This window comes from Phyllostomus discolor, chromosome 3, assembly GCF_004126475.2.
Source record: "Phyllostomus discolor isolate MPI-MPIP mPhyDis1 chromosome 3, mPhyDis1.pri.v3, whole genome shotgun sequence".
Lineage (NCBI taxonomy): Eukaryota > Metazoa > Chordata > Mammalia > Chiroptera > Phyllostomidae > Phyllostomus > Phyllostomus discolor.
The window spans coordinates 161,513,954-161,533,974 of NC_040905.2; the positions used below are offsets into that span (position 1 = coordinate 161,513,954).

At 41.5% G+C, this 20,021-nt stretch overlaps 1 protein-coding gene and 1 pseudogene across 1 annotated transcript in view; both read left to right on the top strand.

Moving 5' to 3' along the window:
* The first annotated feature begins 3,028 nt into the window (after nt 1-3,028).
* Nucleotides 3,029-3,650, top strand: LOC114510985 (annotated as a pseudogene).
* Nucleotides 3,651-9,435: 5,785 nt separating this feature from the next.
* PLGRKT (plasminogen receptor with a C-terminal lysine) overlaps nt 9,436-20,021 on the top strand; it is a 28,984-nt gene continuing 18,398 nt past the window's right edge. The window contains exons 1-2 of the mRNA XM_036021671.1: nt 9,436-9,596; nt 12,616-12,702. Coding sequence (XP_035877564.1) covers nt 12,622-12,702 — 81 coding nt within the window. The 5' untranslated portion in view covers nt 9,436-9,596; nt 12,616-12,621. The remainder of the gene's footprint in view (nt 9,597-12,615; nt 12,703-20,021) is intronic.

Below are 20,021 nucleotides of genomic sequence, written 5' to 3' on the forward strand. Positions count from 1 at the left end.
GAACATAGGGGTGCTTATGTTCTTTTAGTGTTTTGGGTTTCTTTGGATATATTCCCAGAAGTAGGATCACTGGATCAAAAGGCAGATCCATTTTTCATTTTTGGAGGTGCCTCCATACTGCTTTCCACAGTGGCTGCACCAATCTGCATTCCTACCAACAGAGCAAAAGAATTCCCTTTTCTCCACATCCTCACTGGCACTTGTTGTTTGTTGATTTATTGATGATGGCCATTCTGACAGGTATGAAGTGATATCTCATTGTAGTTGTAATTTGCATTTCTCTGATGGTTAGTGACATTGAGCATCTTTTCATATGTCTATTGGCCATCTGTATGTCCTCTTTGGAGAAGTGTCTATTCAGAACCTTTGCCTATTTTTAATTGGATTGATTTTTCTTTTTTGGTGTTGAGTTTTGTAAGTTCTTTATAAATTTTGGATATTAACCCCTTATCAGATGTATTGGAGAATATGTTCCCCCATTCTGTGGGCTTTTTATTTTTTTTGATGGTCTCCTTTGATGTATTTCCATTTGTTTAATTTTTTTTTTCAAATAAAACAACTGACTCTGGTTTCCCTTGCCTGAGGAGGTATGTCAGATAAAATATTGCAATGAAGAATGTCCAAGATTTTCCTGCCTATGTTTTCTTCTAGGATATTTATGGTTTGGGGTCTAACATTTAAGTCTTTAATCCATTTTGAATTTATTCTTGTGCATGGTGTAAGAAGGTGGTCTAGTCTCATTTTTCTACATGTATCTATCTGTCCAATTTTCCCAACAGCATTTATTGAATAAACTATCTTTAGCCAATTGTAAGTACTTGCTTCCATGTCAAATATCGACTATAAATGTGTGAGTTTATTTCTGGGCTCTCTATTCTGTTCTGTTGATATGCATCTGTTTTTATACCAGTGTCATTGCTGTTTTGATTACGATAGCCTTATAGGATAGTTTGATATTAAGTAGCATGATTTCTCCAACTTTGTTTTTCTTTATCAAGATCATTGTTGCTATGTGAGGCCTTTTGTGGTTCCATGTAAATTTTTGAAATATTTGTATTTCAAATATTTCAGTTCTGTGAAGTATGACATTGGAATCTTGATAGGAGTTGCATTGAGTCTATAGATTCTTTGGGTAGGATGGACATTTTAATGATGTCAATTCTTCCTGTCCATGGACAAGGTATGTGTTTCCACTTATTTGTACCTTCTTTAATTTCTTTCTTCAGTATCTTATAATTTTCCAATTATAAGTATTTTACATCTTAGTTAGATTTATCCATAGTTCTTTTATTCTTTTTGAAGCAATTCTGATGGTATTGTTTTCTTAATTTCCCTGTTAGTTCATTGTTGGCATATAAAAATGCAACTGATTTCTGGATACTAATTTTGTATCCTGCTACTTTACTGAATTTATCAGTTCTTGTTGTTTCTTGGTGGAATCTTTGGGGTTCTCTAGGTACTGTATCATATTATTTACAAAGAATGACAGTTTTACTTCTTCCTTTCCAATATAGATGACTTTTGTGTCCTTTTCTTGTCTGATTGCTATGGCTAGGACTTCCAGTACTATGTTGAATAAAAGAGGTGAAAGCAGACACCCCTGTCTTGTTTTCAATCTTAAGGAATATGTATGTTGTTTTTGCCCACTCAGAATGATCTTGACTGTGGGTTTCTCATATATGACCTTTATTACACTGAGGTATACTCTCTCTATTCCCACTTTGCTGAGCATTTTATCATAAATGGGTGCTTGATTTTATCAAATACTTTTTCTACATCCATTGATATGATCATGTGATTTTTATCCTTCATTTTGTTTATGTGGTGAATCACATTTATTGATTTACAAATGTACCAATCTTGCATTCCTAGAATAAATCCCACTTGATCATGGCGTATGATCTTTTTGATGTATTACTGTATTTGGTTTGCTAATATTTTGTTGATGATTTTAGTATCTATATTCATCAGGGATATTGACCTGTAATTTTCTTTTCTTGTAGTGTCTTTATCTGGTTTTGGAATTAGTATAATGCTTGAGGCAGTCACCAGCCGGTGGTAACCACGAGTGCTGCAGATGCTCGAGATACGAGAAAAATACGACACGGACTACTGAGTCCTGTGGAGGAATAGCAACAGAACGGTCACTCTCTCAAGGGGGGAGCACATGCCTTCCTGCCCAAGCAGGCTTTTATTAAGAACACAGATACAGTTTGTTGATTACAGTCTGGCAGGGAAGATCAAACAAGTAGTTAATTTTCAAAGGGCTAAAAAGTCTGATGCTAAGTTTGGGGTTTTATCACCTAAAAACTACAGGACCTAAAAAGCTAGTTTTGTCTCCTGCCCGTGCCTTCATATTCTAATTGAAGATCATCCTCAGCAAGCAGGTTTCACAGGATCTTGCATATTCTCTGCCTCAGGTCTAATAACCCCAGGAGGTCCACTGACTCTGGTCTGGACTGCACTGCCCCTTGTTATTTCCGAAGGCCTGAGTCGGGCAGAGGAGACAAAGGCAGCCGGGAGATTTGGATTTCTCACAGGCAGAATAAGGACTCAGGCTTTGTTAAAGCCGAGGGGGCAGGGGTCAATCACCCCCTCATTTCCACAGTCCCCTGAGTCTCTTCCCTGAGGACCTTCTCACGTGATTGTGCCTGTCTTAAGTACATCCTCCTCTGAGGAATGTTACCCATCTTTGGCTAACTGACCAAGCAACGGAGGTCTTACATGGAACAGGCAGCACTCATGCCAGGGAGACAGGCTTGTCTCCTTAATGTCTCCTGGTTCGGAGATCTCTCACTCAGCCTTAGCCATGGGGGTTTACAGCTTCCTGAAACCAGGCAGGGTGGACCCCAACAAATGCTGACTTCATAAAATGAGCTTGGCAGCTTTCTGTTCTCGTGAAGTTTTGGAAATAGTTTGAGAAAGAGAGGTGTTAGTTCTTCCTGGAATGTTTGGTAGAATTCACCTATGAAGCCACCTGGTCCAGGGCTTTTGTCTGTTGGGGGTTTTTTGATTTATGATCTTGTTCATCACACCTACCTGTTTCTACCTTTCAGCCATTCATTTTCTCATACAGTTTATCAAGATTCTTAATGAAGTTTTTGATATACTCTGGAGATAGAAAAATAGGATATGTTTAGAAAAAAAGATAGTAAGTTCCATCACAGCTAGACCTCTGGGTGGTCATCTAGACATGGAGCTCTGCAGTTCCAATGACTTCAGCTTCAGCCTTCCCTTCTCTGGGTGTCTTGCTGCATCTTCTAGACAGGAGACTGACCCTTCCCTGTCAGAGAAATGTCTGCTCCAGCTCAGCCACCCACTGAAGGAACAGAAGGGACTACCTTAAGTGGGGGTGCCCTGGCCCTTCCCTTAACACAACTGGATGTGTAGTAACGGATGACTACAACAAACTCTGGCACGAGTAGATGAGGTGGTGGACCTCATGCATGAGAGTGGATAAGTTCCCAAAGGAGGACGTGATGCTGTCATAGCTGGATGACTGAGCTGATGCCCTGAAGATGGAAGCATCACAATATGAAAGCAGTACTGCCAAGCTAACAAGGAAGTGCTGGTGGGAAAAATGCAAGATGATGATCATGCTGGGAGCTACCTGTGCCATCATCATGGTAGTTATTGTAAGGTGGGACTGAAGAGCTGGAAGAAGGTAGTCATTGTATACTCCGAATGATTCCCCTGGAAGGTCTCCACCTCCTCTGGGCTCCTCCTTGTCTAATTCAGGGGGTTCCCACTGGAAAAGAACCACCTCTGTCCTCGAGAACACAGTCCTCAATGTGTCCCAAGCCTGGAGCCAATTCACCCTCTTAGCCTACCCATCTGTGTCACAGGAATTATTTTCTGGCTTTATTTGAAGCTCACCAGATACAGTTGAATTTATTTGTTTGGAGATGTTAGCCCTTCTACTTTCTTTCTCATCCCTCCCTGTACACCCTTTTGTGTCTTTGCTGTTCCCCTTCCTTTCCACTACCCATATACATGAGCAGATATGAAACTAAACCCTGGGACTTTGTAGTCAAATGAAGCCAAGCTTCCCACATCCCTTCAGTTTGCCCAGAGACTGTGTGGGGTTTCCACTGTGTGTCTGTCATCACCTCTTTGTCTTTCTTCCTAACCCCAGTCTCATACTTGTATAGAATAACAGTTGTACTTCATCAAAGGCATGGGACATATTTACCAATTTCATTTTACATATAACAAAGGCAAAAAATACAAATTTCTACCACTAAGAAAAAGAAAAAAGAGGTTTTAACACTTAAAAATATATGAAAATCCTACCATCTGGGGTTAGGGGCCATTAATCCTGAAAACTTGTGAGGGTTTTATGATTTGAGCAAAGTGGATGGAGAAGTGCTGAGACAGAAGAAGTGTGGACACCCTAATCATTTCCAGTATCGCCATTTCCTAGTCATGTCCCGCTTACATTTTTAGGAGTAAAACTCATCAATGCTGATGTACTGTTTCTGAGGATCACTTACATCACAGCTGACTTGAGGTGGGTGTTTAAATACAGATTTTAGGGCTTTAACACAACAGACCTGTTGAATATAGTTCTCTAGGGGAAGAGGTGGTTCTGGGAGTCTACATTTCAACATCAACCTGATGTGACTCATTTGCACACTGAAATTTTAAAAATTGATTGTATGTTGTTTAAAGGAAAAAAAATGAACCAAGAGTTCTTTGTAAGTGTAGTTATAACTCCCCTTCCTCCATCAAACTTGGTTGATTGGTATTGATACTACCCTTTATACTACCTCTACGCATTCCACTAAAACAAGAGAGATGTTCCTTTTCTGTCCTGATCTCAGAAGGAGGATAGATTCCAGGGTCTTACAACTGGGCCTGAAGTGATGCTAGCAATTTCCTGGTGAAGAAGCAATTTCCAGTAAACCTTCTTGTTCATCAAAAATAAGATAGTCCTGGCTGATGTGACTCAGTTAGATGGAATGTAATCCCATACACCAAATGATTGTGGGGCTTGATTCTCTGTCAGAGCACATGCCTAGGTTATGGGTTCAGTCCCTGCTTGGGGTATGGAAGGGAAGCAACCAAGAGATGTCTCTCTCTCACGTCAGTGTTTCTCTCTGATCTTTCTCTTTCTTCCTCTCTCTCTAAAAGAAATAAACATATTTTACCTTTATTTTGCCATATTTTGCTGCCCTCTTAAATTATTGCTGCCATCTCTGATTACTCCATTTCAATAGCAAACCTCAGCCAATTAAAGCATCACTTTTTTCACTTATCAAATTAACAAAACGAAATGCAAAAAGTATAATGAAGAGAAAAATAACAGTAATAGTAACACATATAGCATTCTTTATATGTCAGAACTTTGTATTGGTGATTTACATATGTCAGCTCATTTAAATTTTTCAACATCCTATGAGAAAGATACTACTATTGCTCCCATTTTAGCGATATGGATACTGAGGCACAGAGCTTAAGTACTGGTCTAAGCTTACACAGCTAGGACATGGCACAGCTGAGGTTCAAACCCAGATACTCCGGCTGTAATACCTATGCTCCTAACTACTGTACAAGTGTGGTAAAATTAGTGTCCTTATTCACACCTGGTGGCATTGTGAATTTGTTTAACCTCAAAGATTTAAATATAGAGTTATTGTATGACTCAGTAATTTCACTCATATATATTCTTTCCTAAGAGAACTGAAAACATATATACAAAAACTTGTACACAAATGTTCACAGCAACATTATTAATAATAGCAAAAAAGTGGGAACAACCCAAATGTCCATCAATTTTGAATTGATAGAAAAATATGGTATACCCATACATTGGCATATTATTTAGGCACAAAAAGTAATGAAGTACTAAAAAATGCTACAACTTGGACGAACTATGAAAACCTTTATGCTACACAAAAGAAGTCATACACAAAAGGCCACATATTGTATGACTCCATTTATATGAACTGTTTAGAACAGGCAAATCTATGAGACAGAAAGCAGATCAGGATTTGCTCAGGGCTAGAGGAAGGGGAAGAAAGGGGAGTGACTGCTAATGGTATGGGGTTTCTTTTTGGTGTGATGAAAATGTTTGGTGTGAAAAATGTTATGGAATTAGATAGTGGTGATGGTTGTACAACCTTCTGAATATACTAAAAGTTTCTAAATTGTACACTTAAAATGGTGAATTTTGTGTTCTGTGAATTACATCTCAATGTAAAATTTTCTAGGTAGGGAGAGAAGATATCTTGAATCCACTGTTGCCATTATATTATACTGCCACTTGGCATCACTGTTGAGGAATGGACAAAACCCAGACAAGCCTTGTCAAAGCTCAGTGATGCTCTCTGCTTCTTCAGATCATGTCCAGGCCATAGCCCCATGATTGAAGTGTAAGGTTAAAATTTAGACCATGTTCTCCAGAGAACGGGAAACACCATTCCAGAAAAACTTACTATTGAAGAGCTTCTAGCTTCAGCCTCACACACTGTGCAACTACTTGCCCTCCATCACAGACTGAGGTTCTTTGCTAACTCTGGGTCCCATGTTAATAGGGAAATTCACACTTTTTGCAAAAACATCTCTGTTAAAAAGAAATACCTCTAAGCATGCCTTAAACTTTCAAAAACTTTGCTTTTTAAACTATCAATACTTTATCTATATATGGGGAAATATTGAATAAGGGTAGGAGATGTTCAATGAGTGAAGGATTTTACATCAATTCTAAGATATTTATACTACTTAGCTCAGTATTTACAATCAAAATGCTAAAGATATATATATATATACATATGTATATATATATATGAATATGGTTATCATGATGTTATTGCAATAGCACAAAAAATCAGCAATATCCAACAACAGAAGTTGTATACATACTTCCTGAAAATCCAACACCTGTTAAAAATGGCACACATGAATTCTATTTAACAACATGAAAATCCTTATGCTATAATGCAAGATGATTTTTAAAAAGCACCTACTTGTACCTGTGTGTAAAAACATATGCACCTGTATATACAAATTCATACAATTAGAAATAATGCACATATTAAAGTTATATTCCTTTGATTTGTAATTATTTTAATCCTTTTACCTCACATTCTATAAAATGTGATATATATGAGTGCAGTCCAGAAGGTATCCAGTGACATATGAAAAATAGAGACATTTATTGAAGAAGATACAAGATACAAGAAATATTGTACATAGGACAATGACACCTCAGTCCTCTTCAAAGTAGGCACCTTGGGACCTCACGCAGTTCTCCCAATCACCATCAGTTACCCTATCATATTTTCCTGAATTTCATTGGTAGTCTGAAATCTCTTTTTGATTCAAAAGTGATTTTAGTTTTGAGAAAATCCAGAAGTCACAGGGTGCCAAATCTGGGCTGTAGTGGGGCTGAGTCACCTAGGTGATTTGATGTTTTGCCAAAAAACTCTGCACAAGATGTGATGCATGAGCAGGCGTGTTGTCATGATGAAGCTGCCAGTCACCAGTTGCCCATAGCTTTGGCCTTCTGAATCATCCAAATAGTTTCTGCAGAGGAATGTTCAAGCTTAATGCAAAATATGATGCAGATTCATTGTTCTATTCACACAGTCATTTTGAATGGCATGGCTATATAGTATAAATGCTCACTCAACAGCATCTACCGCCCCCACTGACTAGTACAGTGAAATTGTCCCTGTTTGTGCATGCACATTCCAGTCCACTCTCATTGGCTACCAGGTTACATCCATGTCATGCAAACCATTCTCATTGTATTAACAATAGTTGGACCTTTTCTGAACAGACCTCATGTGTGTACACACACACACACACACACACACACCAAGAGTTCTCTGAATTATCAGGTATATATTATCATGGTCACTTTTTTCACTTATATTTTAAAATTGTAAATATACATACAAGAGTATAATGTATGTGTATAGTTTAAAGTGTATCCATCAGGTTTCAGTCAGGAATCAGAATTATACTCAGTTGGTTTAACTAAAGAGATATTAATGATTTAGACACTATTTAAAGGGGGGTGTTGGGGTTAAGAGAACCATCTGGTTGAGACATGTCAAACATTAAGTTAAGTTTAAGAACCACAAAGTTGAGAGAGCCTCGATGCAAAAGTACGAAGACCATATCATCTCAAGGCTAAAAAGGAAGGAAAAGAAAGCATTCCCAGACCTCTGAGAGCTGGAGCCATGGAGAAGGGACGCCTGGTTAAGAGCTGCAGTTGTGGAGAGACACTGCCAGATTCTTACCCCAAAAAAGAAAGAATGGATAAAACATACCCTCCCTCTCTTTCCTCCTGCCTCTAATCTCCTGTGGATGCTTCCATTGTTCAAACCCAAAGGGAAACCAGCTGAGAAGAGCCCAGGTGATGTTTTCCAAAGAGGTCAGCTTCTGGAGTAAAGGGAAGGGAGGAAAATAGATATGAGGGAAGGCAAACAGAAAACCCACACAGTGCACCTGCATTGCCACCCTGGATTTTTTCTTGCCCTTTGCTCAACTGAAGAGATACTCATCTCTTACACCTAAGACTCACAAAATCTTACTAACCATCAAATTTCTTTGAGATGATGTCAATTTGGGTATACTATGATCTAGAATCTAAATTATAATATTTGTAAGACACAATACGCTTCATACAAAGTATCAGGGAAGGCAGGGAAGATATAAGCAGTTAACACTTTGAATGCAGAGCTACAATAGTCCCTGCCTTTACAACTTGTTGCTAAGCTAAAAAGTATAACCAAAGCTTCCTACTTCATTCATTTATGTTTGCCTTGTCCTATGCACTACCTTGGTAGATCAGGATTTGTTTTCCGCAGCCCAGTACGCTTATTGATATTAGAGAGGGGAAGGGAGGCAAGGAAGGGAGGGGGAGAGAGAGAGAGAGAAACATCAGTGTAAGAGAGAAACATATGTGCTCCCCTCTTCAGGGGAGACTGAACCACAACATAGGTGTCCTGACCTGGAATTGAACCTGCAACCTTTTGATGTACTTTGATGCTCTAGTGCTCCAATGGAGCACCAGTCAGGGTGGTAAATCAGCATTTTTTAACCCAGTCTGGTGACATTTTAATTTCTGCATGGCCCAACATTTAAGTGGTCTTGACTTTATCAGTTTACTGCAGCTATCTAATATTGCAGATGGAAGTATTAAGACTTGCCCAGTGAATCTCTGGTATCAAGCACAGTGCCCTTAGCCTTCATTGTACAGCTGCAATCCTGCAACCCGGGCATGTGCCCTAACTAGAGTCGAACGGGTGACCTTCAGACTTGCAGACCTGTGTGGTTCAGAGCCACACCCGCCGAGGTTGTTTGCCTCTTTCCTCTTTGAGCTGCCAGTTCTAGGGGCCGGGTGTAGAACGCACAAGGCTTGAGACAGGCCGCGGGACCTTTAAGAAAGCTAAGAGCTGCGCTGATTGGCTGAGGGTCGAACCCACTGTCCTGGCAAGCCAATCTGCGAGGTGAGGCCGGGTTTCTGCAGCAGTTCCGGGGACAGGGAACCCGGAGGCCTCTGCGATGATCTCCGAGTCCCCAAGCCTCCATTTGCCTGCTGCCCAGTGAATGAAAGCCAGTCGTGCGGGACCTGGCGGCCGCAGGTTGGTGCAGACTTCGGATCCCTGGGTCCCATTGTCCCGTGCTGAGCTCCCGGGCGAGGGAGTGCATGAACGCGTTGGGGGCACACTACTTGTGAGCGCCAGCCCTTGGCTCGTTCCCTGCCCTAGTGCTGAAGGGTATCCACAACCTTGTTTTGGAGTCAGTGTCAGTGCAGGGACTCCTGGCCTTTCCCGTAAGACTGCAATCCAGTCGGGGACTATAGAGCATTATCAACGGAAATCAGAATACCACTTAGGAAATACCCAAGATACAGTAATTAGGTCCAGGAAAGGCGGATGGAGTAAATTACGGAAATCCTCCCAGCGGAAGCTGTGGATTCCGGGCTGGAATTTGCAGGGGAAGTGGGCTACACTTATTGAAAATGATTGTAATTATGCAACTAGTCATAAATGTAGGTTAATGTGTAATTTGATCAGGAAGTGAGTCAGCGCAGAAATTTGGATGACAGAGGTCGTGGTTATGGGATTGCTTTTTTTTTTTTTTTTTTTTTTAAGTTTCATCAAACCAGGTTCCCAGGATTGCCTGGAAATTGCAGCCCCAACACTTCTCACATAGAAATACCCCTTCCCATTGTAATCTATAGCACAGCTTTAACATTGAAGTCCTTTTTAAGGTCTCAGGAGTAATCAAAGGAAAACTACATGCAGAAGGAACTCGAATCAGTGTTCTCAGCCCTCTGAGACACACTGGTGTCTAAGTTTCAAGTATCAAGAGATTTGTCATCAATGATAAAAGTGTTGGAATTTTTGAAAGAGTTACCTTATACAATTTAGGTAACTTACCTTATAAAAGTTATCCCTATTGCAAGATCACTCTTGCTTACGCAACCCCCCAGTTTTATTGAAAAATAATTGACATATATCACTGTATAAATTTAAGGATACAGCATGATGGTTTTGACTTATGTATTATGAAGTGATTACCACATCGGTTCAGCTAGCATCATCTCATATAGATACAATAGAAAGAAGAAAAAAGTTTTCTTCCTTGGGATGAGAACTATTAGGATTTACTCTCTTAACAACTTTCCTGTAGATCATACAGTGGTATGAACTACAGTCATCATTTTTCTAATATATATTTTGTGAGTGGGAGAGAGAAGATTAAGAGTATTCCAAACACCTAAAAGAAGCTCCTAGACTTTGGAAAATGGCTTTGTTAGGATGGTAAAAGTTGAAAATACTAATTCCGGGGTATACTTTACAAGATGTTGTACACTCATTTTCAGGTGTGATATTCCCTGAGGACCACAGTCTAGACAGAAAGAGGTAAACATAAATCCTAACTTTCCAGACAGTTTCTCTTCCCTAGGTGGCTGACATGAGGACTCTCCCAGTACTTCAGGGAAGGTCCCACGCCTTGATAAATAGGAGCACTGTAAGACACAGGTCTGTGACATACTGTATGTGTATACAAGAATGGGATTAGATGGCAATTATTTCCTTTATAAATATTTGCAACGTATGTAAAAAGTCAATTATCCATTCCTATATACAGAAGAAAAATAAGAAATGGCAAGTGACCTGAGTTACCCTTTCTCTTGTATCGCTCATTGCTTTCTGCAAAGTTTTATTGGAAAGATACACCATGAGACTGCCAAGATGGATAATACATTGCTTCTGCCTTCAGGCAAGTTCAGAAATGCCGCTAGAGACAAATGACATGGGACTGTCAGAGTTTGCAGAAAGGAGAGAACGTACGCTAGATCTCAGCAGGTAGCCTCCAATTCTGGTCACAGGACGGAATGAGTTGGGGTAGTGGCTGAGGGAGAGGGAAACCTCATGACCTCCCAGGCCTGTTCAGGGTTGTGCCTCTTCTCTCTGGTGAGTGATTGGCGTCCTGTTCCTAACATTAAAGCCGACTCTGGATCATAGGCCCCTGTAATCCCAGGGTGCATCTTTGACAAGTAAACCACTGAAGTCTGGCTTGCAGTTCCCACCCACCTGAAGCCCTTTTTAGCAGGGATAACCCATTCCACCTGGCATGAAATGTTCTCCTTGCATTCTTCTCCCGAGTTGGCCAAGATTTCCTGATAGGGATAGGGATATGGTAAATAGGAGCTCTGAAGACTTCCCATAGAACACATGAATCCTGGGTAGAAAGCATTAATACTGGCCACTCTGACCCAAGGTTTACAACCCTGCTCAACAGCCTACCAAAGAGAATCAGCAACATTGTTGAGGAGGGTAGAGCAGTTGTAATGTCCTTGAATTTTGCATCCTGAAAGTAAAAATCAACAACTGAAGGTCTTTTGTACCTACCCAATTGGATTAAGAACAAACAATTGAAGTACTGATGTACTAAAATTGACAGCCTACTTAAGAACTTCTTAAGTAACATAAATAAGATAGACAGTACCATATACTCACTTAAAAATTGTGTTTCCCAGGACACTTACTTATCCTTATGTTTCCCCTGTTGAGAACTTCAGCAGCAGCTTTAAGAAAACAAAGGTGAAAGTAGAGGAAGATGGCCAAAGAATGTCGGCAGTGGGTGGATGGAAATATGGGGTATGCAGGAGGGGGGCAGGGCTAACAAGAAGAGTATTGATATAGTGACTTTGAGATACTTAAAACTCCTTAAACACAAAATGCAAGGAGCACAGAGAAATCTGTTCTTAAAGTGCACAATGTATCTTCTGAATCACCCCTCCTCAGAAAAAAAGGTTCTATCATCCACCTGTACAAAAGGTAAAAGGATAGGTGGTATTCACCCTGTTTCTCACAAAAACTTTTTTTTCTGTTTGTGTGTTTTTAAGTACTCAGTTCTTCAAGATTTATAGTGGAAATAATCATGAAACATGGGCCATATACTTATAGAGCAGAAGATCCTGCAAATAATCTAATTCAATCAGCTAGTATTAATAAATGACAGCCAAGCCAGGTCAAAGTTCTTTTTTTTTTTTAACATTGTCATAAACTCATGATAGCCCAAAGCAGAGCATGTGAGGATGTATGTAGAATACATTGTTTTAAGCCTCTTTGCTGTTTTATGTTTTAGATCAAGATGGGGTTTATATTTTCAAAATCTATGAATGAAAACATGAAAATGCAACAGGAGTTCATGCTTATGAATGCTCGACTTCAGGTACATTTTAAAATAATTAACATTTTATGTTGTTACAATAGTTAAAGTTTCTAACACATGTGCTCTATCAGTGTGTTTTCTTTGACCCCAAAAGGTAAAATGCTCTTGTCATCCTCAAAGCCAAGATGAAGTGGGTTATTAATTATCTGGTGAATGAGCTTTTTAAAACCTCCAATCTAGATACTTGTGTAAAAATTTCCATAATATAGGAGGAGACAACTGCTTAGAGTATAGGGTAGGCAGAATGATACCTGCTCCCCAAGATATTTGCATCCTGATCCCCTGTGAAGATTTTTCCTTATAGGGCAAAAGGGGCTTTGCAATGTGATTAAGTTAAGGAGTTTGAGATGCACAAGATGCTGGATTATTGTGGATTACCTGGATGGGCCCAATATAATCGTAAGGGTTTTTATAAGGGAAAAAGGGAAGCAAGAGGGCTGGAGGAGAGATTTGAAGATGCTATGCTGCTGGCCTTGAAGATGGGGTAACACAGCCAGCCTCTAGAAAATAGAAAAGGCCAGGATATGGATTCTCCCGTAGACCCTCCAGAGGGAATGTACTCCCACCAGTCCATTTTGAACTTCTGACCTCCAGAACTGCAAGATAATAAATTTATGTTGTTTTAAGCCACTAAATTTTATAATCTGTTATATAGTAATAGGAAATTAATATAGAGTATGAAAACTTGACATTGGATTTATACATAAACAGTCAAAGCAAAGTAGATGATTGTCTAATTGCCCAATATAGGTTGTCAAAAAGTACTTTAAAATGTTGTGTGCCAAAATCAAGTGCTAAAAGTTAAACTGGAATTACCATCCTAAGATTTCAAATAAAAGTCTCTATGCCTCTGTGGTTCACTGTGACTCTGATAGTAGAAGGTCCCACTGTGAGGCAGTATAGTGAGTGGTTAAAAGTGAGGGCTAAAGCTACCCTTCCTGGGTTTGAACCCTATCTCTACCCCTGACTAACTTATGACTTGTGCCTCAGTCACCTACTGTGTAAGCTGGAGGTGACAGTATCCCCGTCATTAGGGTTGTTTGGAGGCATAAAATGGTAGTATATAGAAAGCATATAGAGCAATGCCTCAAGTCTTTAGAACAATGTATCTCAGTCTTTATTAGTTGTTGCTGTTGTGATTATTGCTATTAAAGAGTGATACAATTGTCTTGTGCAGGATAATGATGTCTTTGGAGGAGATGGAACAATTGAAAGAATGGGCAGCTGAATAAATGTAACAGAGCAGAGTGACCTAGGGAAGACCAAACATTAGGCATACAAACCAGCCAAGAATGTCACACACTCAGAGAGTCCTTGTGCAAGACCTTTGGAAACTATAGGGCTTTTGCTCTTACATCAGTCTCCATGAAGTCAGGGTCTTTGAAGGATCTGGGATTTTACTCTGTTTACAAGCTAACAAATTAGCCTGTCACTATCTCATGGATGCTGGTGAGATACAGGAGACACCTATGTCAGAAACAGAGAACTTTATTACTCATAACACAGCAAGCAGCATGAACACAGGGTTGGTGTCAATTGTCCATCCCCCTTAAGTTTTACAGAGGTGACAGATGGGTTTTAATGGATGCTGTGCATTCAGTGGGTTTGTGGCACATTTGAGGAACACTGAGCTTAGAGAATCTACTACTTTTATAGTGAGTGTTGAGCTGGTGGAGTTGGGGGCGGGGGGCTTACCTTATTTCTTAAGGTTGTTTACTACACAAATACAACCCACAGAAATGGCCTGAACAAAGAGCAGTCTGGGCCTTGCATTCTTGGCCTACTGAGCAAGTAAGTGCTGGGATATTAAGGGCCTATGGCAGATAGCCCCTCCAGACAACCTGCCCTTCGGCCCAACTGGCCAGAGCTTTGAGAACGACCTTGACTGCTGCCCACTGATCCCAGTGACCATCATAGCTGGCACTGAGGTCAAACTGGCAGAAGCATTATCAGCAACATCAGTTTTCTCCTTAGCTGAATCAAAGGTAAAACAGGCCCAGGCACTTAGGAGAATCTCTGTGAATCCAACAGCCCTATTGAGCCAGTAGCTTTGCTTCAGGTGGCAGAAAGTATTGACGGGAGAGACCTGGTTCTTCTTGCTGACGCATGTAAAAAATTACATATCAGCAAATCTAGTAGTATGTAATCAATTTATTAGTGGTCTGTTCCCATGGAAGAGAACAGGACTGGGTAGAGTAGGGGGTGAAAGACAAAGTTTCAGGGCAAAGGTGGCCAGAGGCCCTGTGGCCCAAGAGCTAAGAGCCCCTGAGAGAGAGAGAGCAAGTCCTTTGTCCTCAGGACTTACATAGTTGGTGGGATAGGAGGGAAAAAAAGTTTCATATTGATTAATGGGTAAATGTGGTGCCAGCTTTCCTGGGGGAATGCAACTACCCAAACTTAGGTATGTGTGAGGGTCTGTTAGCCCAAATCCTTATCTTGCTCCAGACCCCATTTGTTCATCTTGTAAAACAAATACGTGACAGGAGGCAGTTAATTAAAATTGGGGCACTTTCCAAAGTTATTCATGGGCTCTTTCTGTAAGCATCAGGGACTCCCTCCTAAAACAGATAGTGACCAGAGGTAGGCAATTAACCAAAGTTGTTTCATGGGCTCTTTCTTTAGGCACCGGGGACCCTCTCCCACATTCAGGCCTTGGGATGAAAGCACAGTTTCAAGGCTTTCTTTCCCAGATAGTGGAAATGTTACATAGAATTTCAAGGGCTGCCCTTCTTTCTTGCTAATATAGTGTTTCTTGTGATGTTGAAGCACCTGGCAATATTATCAGACCAGGCTCAGGACTGCCGAGTAAGCGTGTGAGACTTGTCTCCTTCCTCCTCCCTGCCTGGGTTTACTATTTATTCTACCTAATTGGTAAAGGCGTTTCCTGGCAACCAGGGTGCTAAACGCTGGCCAGTGACAGTATTGCAGTCTCAGAGTTCTTCCTATGCTGTCTCCTGCCTCAAAAGGGATAAAGTGTTTCCCAAAGGGGTAGCTACTACTTTACGCAAAGTTGAGATGACAGTAAGGCCAAGCTGGCCCAGCCATGCCCACAAGTACATTTTAACTTGCCAGCAGATGGGCCCTTTCCTTGTAGTTGTCCTGTCCTAGTTAACCCACCCCAAAATGAAGATGTCAGGCCTCAGAGTCACAAGACCTCCATGGGTCAGGTGTTCATTTTTAACAAGAGCGCTGTGGTAGGCCAACAGCTGCCTTACATTAGTGAAAAGGGTATATTACTGGTTGAATTGTGACCCTCCCTCAAATTCATTTGTTAAAGTCCTAAGCCTTATTGCCTCAGAATGTGACCTTATTTGGAGGTGGAGTCTTCACAAAGGTAACCATATTAAAATGAGGTCATTAGGGTGAGCTCTAATCCAATATGACTGGCATCCTTATAAAAGGGAAATTTGGACAGTGACAGGCATATAGGGACAATGCCATGTGAATATGAAGTTGGCCATTTACAAACCAAGGACAGGCCTAAACAGATACTATCCTTATAGCCCTTGCAAGGAACCAACCCTGCTGACACCTAATTTAGACTTCTGAACTCCAGAACTGAGACAATAAATATCTGTTGCTTAAGACACTCAGTTATGATGGCCCTAGAAACTGATACAGGATGTATTTGGTGCCTGTGTCCAGCAGGTGACACTGCAGTACTGGGCCTCTCTGGAGATCAGCTGTGATTTCTGTTTTTCTCTCTGGAATTCTGTATTGTTTCTGTTAGACAAACTGGAAGGGGTTAGAGAATCATTGAATTGAAGGATGTCATCTCTTCACTATGCATATTTACAATATAAGCAAATAACACCTCAATTTCATTATACATTTACATAATGGGGGAAACAACTGCAGGATTCTGAAGCAACCCAAAGTCACTTAATTTCCCTTCCTCACTGCAAACTTTGTTTAAAGCCTATCTGTTGAATTCTAGTGATTTCCCCCTGGGAACACACCAAAGAGTTTAACATAGATAATTCAGCGATTATCTTAGCAGTTTCAGGTAATTATGCTGTATCTTAGCAAGCTGGGGAAACTGGGTGGGCAAAGTGGCTAGGAAGCCTTTGCCCTTTGACTTCTGATCCCAGCATTGGTGCTGCTACCTCCCATGTGTACCCCTGGCCTACCTCATAGCACTGGGGTTCAGGGAAATTATTCTTTTAGTCTTTGGCCTACTAGTGCCATTGATCTGCCCTGTTTGTCATAAACCTGTACAAACCTGCACAAATTTTTTTTTTGTTTATTTGAGCCAAAATGGGGACAATTGCCAGGAAGAAAGATCTCAACGGACTGAGAAAATGCTATGGGGAATGGCAGTTTTGCAGCTTATTTTCTACATTAGACTACAAGGAGGAGGCATTGGAGGGTTACATGAAATCCACTGGTGACTGATTAGGACAGTAGGAGAAAGCAAAGTGGGGAACTCTGGGGCATTGGATAAAAACCAAAATGCAGCCACACATATTTCTTTTACATTGGTGGGTACAAGGGTGTTAATAATTAACATTTACAACACATAGAGATGGGATACATGGAACAGGTGACAATGAGGGGTTCTCTGGTCTCTTGCAGTGGTGCGGGGGATGTACCCTGAGGGGTCTGAGAGGGATGATTACTCTGAATGCTCAAAGGTATGTCACCTTAGAGGGAAAAAGAACAGAAGGGCTCAATTAAGGCAAATACTGACCTTTGTCAAGGAACATACTGGCCTAGTACGTGACTACCACCATGACCTGTTTTTAGTTAGGAATTTGTACATTCAGTCCATCCTCTGAGGAGGTTATTTCCAGTCTCTGGGTTGGTGAGGCCGCTATGCAGGCCTTCCCGGAGCTTGTAAGGTCTAGTCATCAGCCCCTTTCTCATCCAAACCTATATCCTCAGCAATCTGGGCCAACCTGGGGCTTAGCTCACCCTCCATCTGCATGGGAATAAGTAGAGTTGGGTACCTACATCCAAGAGAGCCATAAATATTTGAGTTCCTCCCTTCCCCTCCCTGAAGTCCCTCAGAACACTCGGTCTTCTTCACTAAGCAGCTGAAGTTGGGAGACAGCTTGGTGCCAGTGAGCTAGCCTTTGAATTTACTCTGTTTCATGGGCTTCCTACCACCAGGCTCAACAAACAAGTTTCTAATGTTTTTAGTCTGCCCAAAGTTCTGTGACCTCAATGCTGAGGCCATTATTTCAGCCTTGGAGACCCCTTGACCCATAAGCCATAGCCACTCTGCACACCTGTGGGCTGAGGTGTGGAGTTGATGCTGCATTGTCCTGGTCACATTCTCCTCTCTCCCACCCACAGGAGAATGTACACAACCAAAGTACCATCTGGGTGACCTGTTTTGACCCTGTCTTTTGTAGCTCAGCCTCATTTAACACTGAGGAGAGTGAGAGACCCTACTCTCCCCTCACACCCTCACCACCACCTAGGTGAGAGCATTTTCTGCCTGGTCACAGGGAGTCTTCTTGTGTCCAGTAACCCTCCAGTGAGGGCTCTTGTCCTTTCTCTGTCACAGTGCCATGTTCCTATCAGCATCTCAGCTTTGTCACCACCACAGGCAGGCACTGTGAAGGGTCTGGGATTTCACCCTACTGGCAAGTTAACAAGTGAGCCTATTACTGTTTCTGGGATGCAGGCAGAAGACTTTGTTGCTGTCAGCAGCAAGCAGCAGGAGCAGGCTTCTGATGAGCATGAGATGTTTTCTATGTGCCTCGAAGTCCTGTGGAGGGCATGCAGGCAGGCCTGGTTGGATGCTGAGGTGCATACAGCAGGTTTGTGACTTAACTGAGGAACAGTGAGCTGTGGAATCTACCACTTTGATGGTGAGTGGTCAGCAAGGCTGCTCTCTGGCAAGAGAAGTTACTTCACCCATCAGGGTGGCTCACTGCAAACACAACCCTGAGAAATGGCCCAGGGGAAGAGCAGTCAGGGCCGGCCCATCCAGCAGGAAAGTACAGGAATGCTCAGTGCCCATGCCGACTCATTCTCTCAACCTGTGTGCTGGTTAAGATGAAGTCTCTGATTTCAAGGAAGGAGACAAAGAGAATACAGATCAACAGGGTTGAAGCAGCTTTCCAGCCCTAAAGCTCCTTGAGTTCTGAACCTACCTGGGAAAGCCTAGAGAGAAACATACTCATCTGCAGCCATTAGGGAAGATCAGGTGTGTCCTTGAATGTTCCCCATGTAAAGGAATTGAACTTCTAGCCTCATTCTTAGGGTTTAAGCTACTCTTCTTCTTTTTTAAGTATCATGAATTATTTGATAGATATAAGAGACTATGGTTGTAACTTTTGAAGCATGATAAAATGAACAACAGTGAGCCCATCAGTACACTGAAGAATTACAGCCTCACAATACCCCTGGAGCTGATACCCCTGAACCCGCAGGGGTTCCTCCCGATGAGTTGAGTGAACACAAACAGCTAAAGCTGGGCTGGAATTGACTTCATGTCCCAGAGCCTGTGGAAGACAACAAGCCTTTTCAGTTCTTCAAAGGGGAGATTTTTAAAAATCCCAACTGAACACCATGTGTACTAATACCTTTAGCCTACTGTGATCTTGGGCTCTTTCCCTCAATATACAGTACCTGAATAAAAAGGGTAAATAGAAGAAATAAAGCAAGAAATACAGTGTTGGCTTTATAGACAGCCTTGAGGTGAGAGGGAACCCAAAAAGTGGGGTAGGCAGTGAAGAGGAGAGGAAAGCAGGCAACTCTGTATCTGCAGGGAGCAGGATAAGCAACCCGGAGTTGGTTCAAGAACCAGAAGTGTCAGGGGGCTTACCCAGGAAGTGCCTTGAATAAAGGAGGTAGAATGACCAACACAAGTTCACCCACAGTGGAGGCTACAAGGAAGGCTACACTGACCTAGCTCTTGTGCCTGCATTCCCAGGCATCTTCCCAGTCCCCACTGCCTGCTGGTCACTTCCCCCTGTCCCGCACCCATAATCATTCTCCTGAGGCTCAGTTGGTTTTTATTTTGGTAAAAGCCAGATCATGTAAAATTTACCATTCTAAAGTGTACGATTCAGTGACATTTATTATATTTACACTGCTGCGTAAGCATTCCCCCCTATTAAATTTCATTACCATTATCATCAGCCCATGAGGAAACTCTGAACTCATGAAGCAGTCACCTCCCACCCTCCCTCTTCCCCCAGGAACTGGCAATCACTAATTTGCTTTCTGTTTCTGTGGATTTGCCTGTTCTGAACATTTCACATACATGGATTCATATAACATAAGGTCTTTTGTGTCTGACTGCTTTCACATGGCATAATCTTTCCAAGGTCCATCTATAATGTAACATGTGTCAGTATTTTATT